Raw genomic sequence first — 2362 nt, forward strand, 5'->3', positions numbered from 1 at the left:
GGAACCTTCTTGAATACCTGTCTAGTCAGAAAATGTACATAGAAATCCTTTTTTTTTCTGTTCACATGGAATCACATATTGTTCAGCATTTTGGTTTTTCACTTAATTATCTAGCATGGGCGTTTTTCATAGCTGTGTGTGCGCATACGCACATACTTCGTTCTTTTTAAAGGCTGTGTAATAGTCCACTAATTTATTTAGTCATTTATTGAGCTGCTGTGATTATTTCTAGTCATTCGCAGTGGATCTCCTTGTGCGCATTTCTTTGCGTATCTATAAGAATCTCTTTCTAGAAGCGGAATTGCCAAATTGCCAAGTAGACATGTTATAAAAACAAAAGTGGACAAACCGCCCTTTAAAAATCAGGCCCAGCTCACACCTCCACGAATAATGTGTGAAAACGTGTTTTGCCACAGCTGCCCCGACACTGAGCGAGATCGGACTTTTCATCCCTGTCAACCTGCGAGGTGTTTTAATGTACATTTCCCAAAGTACACATTGAATGGAACTTTTTCTTTTTTCTTACTTTTACTAGCCATTTATAGTCTTTTTCCATGAGTCATGTTTTTTGGTCATTATTTCTATTGATCTGCTCATATATTTTATTGGTTTATAAGTACTTTTGTATAATTAAAGAAATTAGCTATTTTTTCCCAGCTTGGAATATGCCTTTTTACTGCGTGAACAAAATGTGTGTGTGCACATGTGTGCATGTATGCCACACCGTACCATAGCTTAAGATTTTGGAGTTGTCAAACTTAATCAATTCCTTATGGCTTCCGGATTGCGTGTCTTGGAATAAGTCAGTGGTTTCCAAACGCGATATCTCAGCATGCTGGGTGACTCCAGCCCACTGTAGGGCGCTGTCATGGAAATGTGCTAGTAACGAAGCTCGGGGGTTTATGAGTCATTTGCTTTTTTTTTTTTTTAAGTACCCAAATTTTTAAGCTAACATCTTAGAAAAAGTATATAACTCAAAGTCTGTCGTATCAATGCCAAGACAGTAATCTCGTTAAAAACCCACAGGAGTGTGTCGTGAGTCTGCATTCCATTCTTCTATGTGTCATAGCAGAAAAGAAACAGCTAATTCGTATCATGGTGGTTGGACAGATGTAAAGAGCACATGATTACTTTCTCAGTGTAAGCGGCATGAGCTTCAGGTAACACCCAAGCTGAGGATTTTTAGAGCAAAAGGGAAATGCCAGAAATATCCCTTGCACTTTTCTTGATCAGCTCACCTGACAGGTGACAGGTTTCGATTGCATTTTCTACCAGTTTCCGGAACACCTGGAGGACCTTGGCGGGCACGATGTCCCCCTCGATGTTCACGTCTGCCTCGTGCCACTGCCACAGGCTCTTCATGAACTGCCGCACGGCCAGCCACTGCTGCAGGCCCTCTGGGTCCCGCAGCGGGCAGGGGAGCCTGGTGCCTTGCAGGGTATAGTACCGCCAGCGATTCTCCCTGGGCTCCCGGTACCCGCCCAGGCCTCGCACTGGGACTGTGACAAGGAACTGGCTGGGAGCCAAAACCTGGGGTCAGGAAAGGAGAGAGAACGAGAGCGAGTTCATGATGTGGGTGGTGACAGACGTGCTCAGGGAGCCGGCCCGCTGAGCCGGGCGGCTCGGTGGACCACTCAGCCCTCAGCGATGTGCCTCGCACCTGCCTGTCGCAAGAGGATCCACCTCTGTTCTGCCACTAACCCACTGTCACTGGGAGAGGAGGAGAAAAAAGTTTGCAAATGGCTCTCATGCTTTTGGCCTGTATTAATAACCCCTGGCCAGTATTGATGACTAATCCTTACAAAATCACCGGTGAAATGAAAGGCTGTTTGTTGAGACAATGAGAATTGTTGAGATGACTTTTGGTCTAATGGGAAAAGGGGAACGATCAGATCTACCTACTCCCTTTCTGTAGGAACCAGTCAAGAAGTGATCAGGGTGACAGTGCTCAGCCCAGTAGTCCAAGGGGTAGAACAAACTGGTCAACAGTGTAGTACCACCGAAGGGACCTTGAGCTTTGACCACATCCATGGCAGCTCGCTCCACACGGCACCCCTCCCGTCAGTCAGCTGCACATTGGAGGACCCCCCTGACAATGGAATTTGGTCAACCTCTGCCCGGGGCCCAGTCATTGGCCGATTGAGGGGTGAACGCCCAAATCAGCGCCAACCGATTCCACCTCATTTTCAGAGAGTAACAGTTTGATGCTTTAGATGATGAGTTCGCACGACTCCCCATATCTATAGAAAAATGCCAGGATTAAAAAAGGGGGTGGGGGGGAAATCTATACCATGGCATTCAAAATCCATGTTCTTCGATCCCACTTGCATGTGGATTCAAGAGCATAACTGTCACGTTGCTC

The 2362-nt window shown here is 46.1% G+C and overlaps 1 protein-coding gene across 1 annotated transcript in view; it reads right to left on the bottom strand.

Annotated features, from left to right (window-relative positions):
- Positions 1 to 2362, bottom strand: part of MAB21L3 (mab-21 like 3) — a 50480-nt gene that overhangs the window by 7545 nt on the left and 40573 nt on the right. The window contains exon 7 of the mRNA XM_023534914.1: positions 1239 to 1530. Coding sequence (XP_023390682.1) covers positions 1239 to 1530 — 292 coding nt within the window. The remainder of the gene's footprint in view (positions 1 to 1238; positions 1531 to 2362) is intronic.

This window comes from Pteropus vampyrus, unplaced genomic scaffold (assembly GCF_000151845.1).
Source record: "Pteropus vampyrus isolate Shadow unplaced genomic scaffold, Pvam_2.0 Scaffold6, whole genome shotgun sequence".
Classification (NCBI taxonomy): Eukaryota; Metazoa; Chordata; class Mammalia; order Chiroptera; family Pteropodidae; genus Pteropus; species Pteropus vampyrus.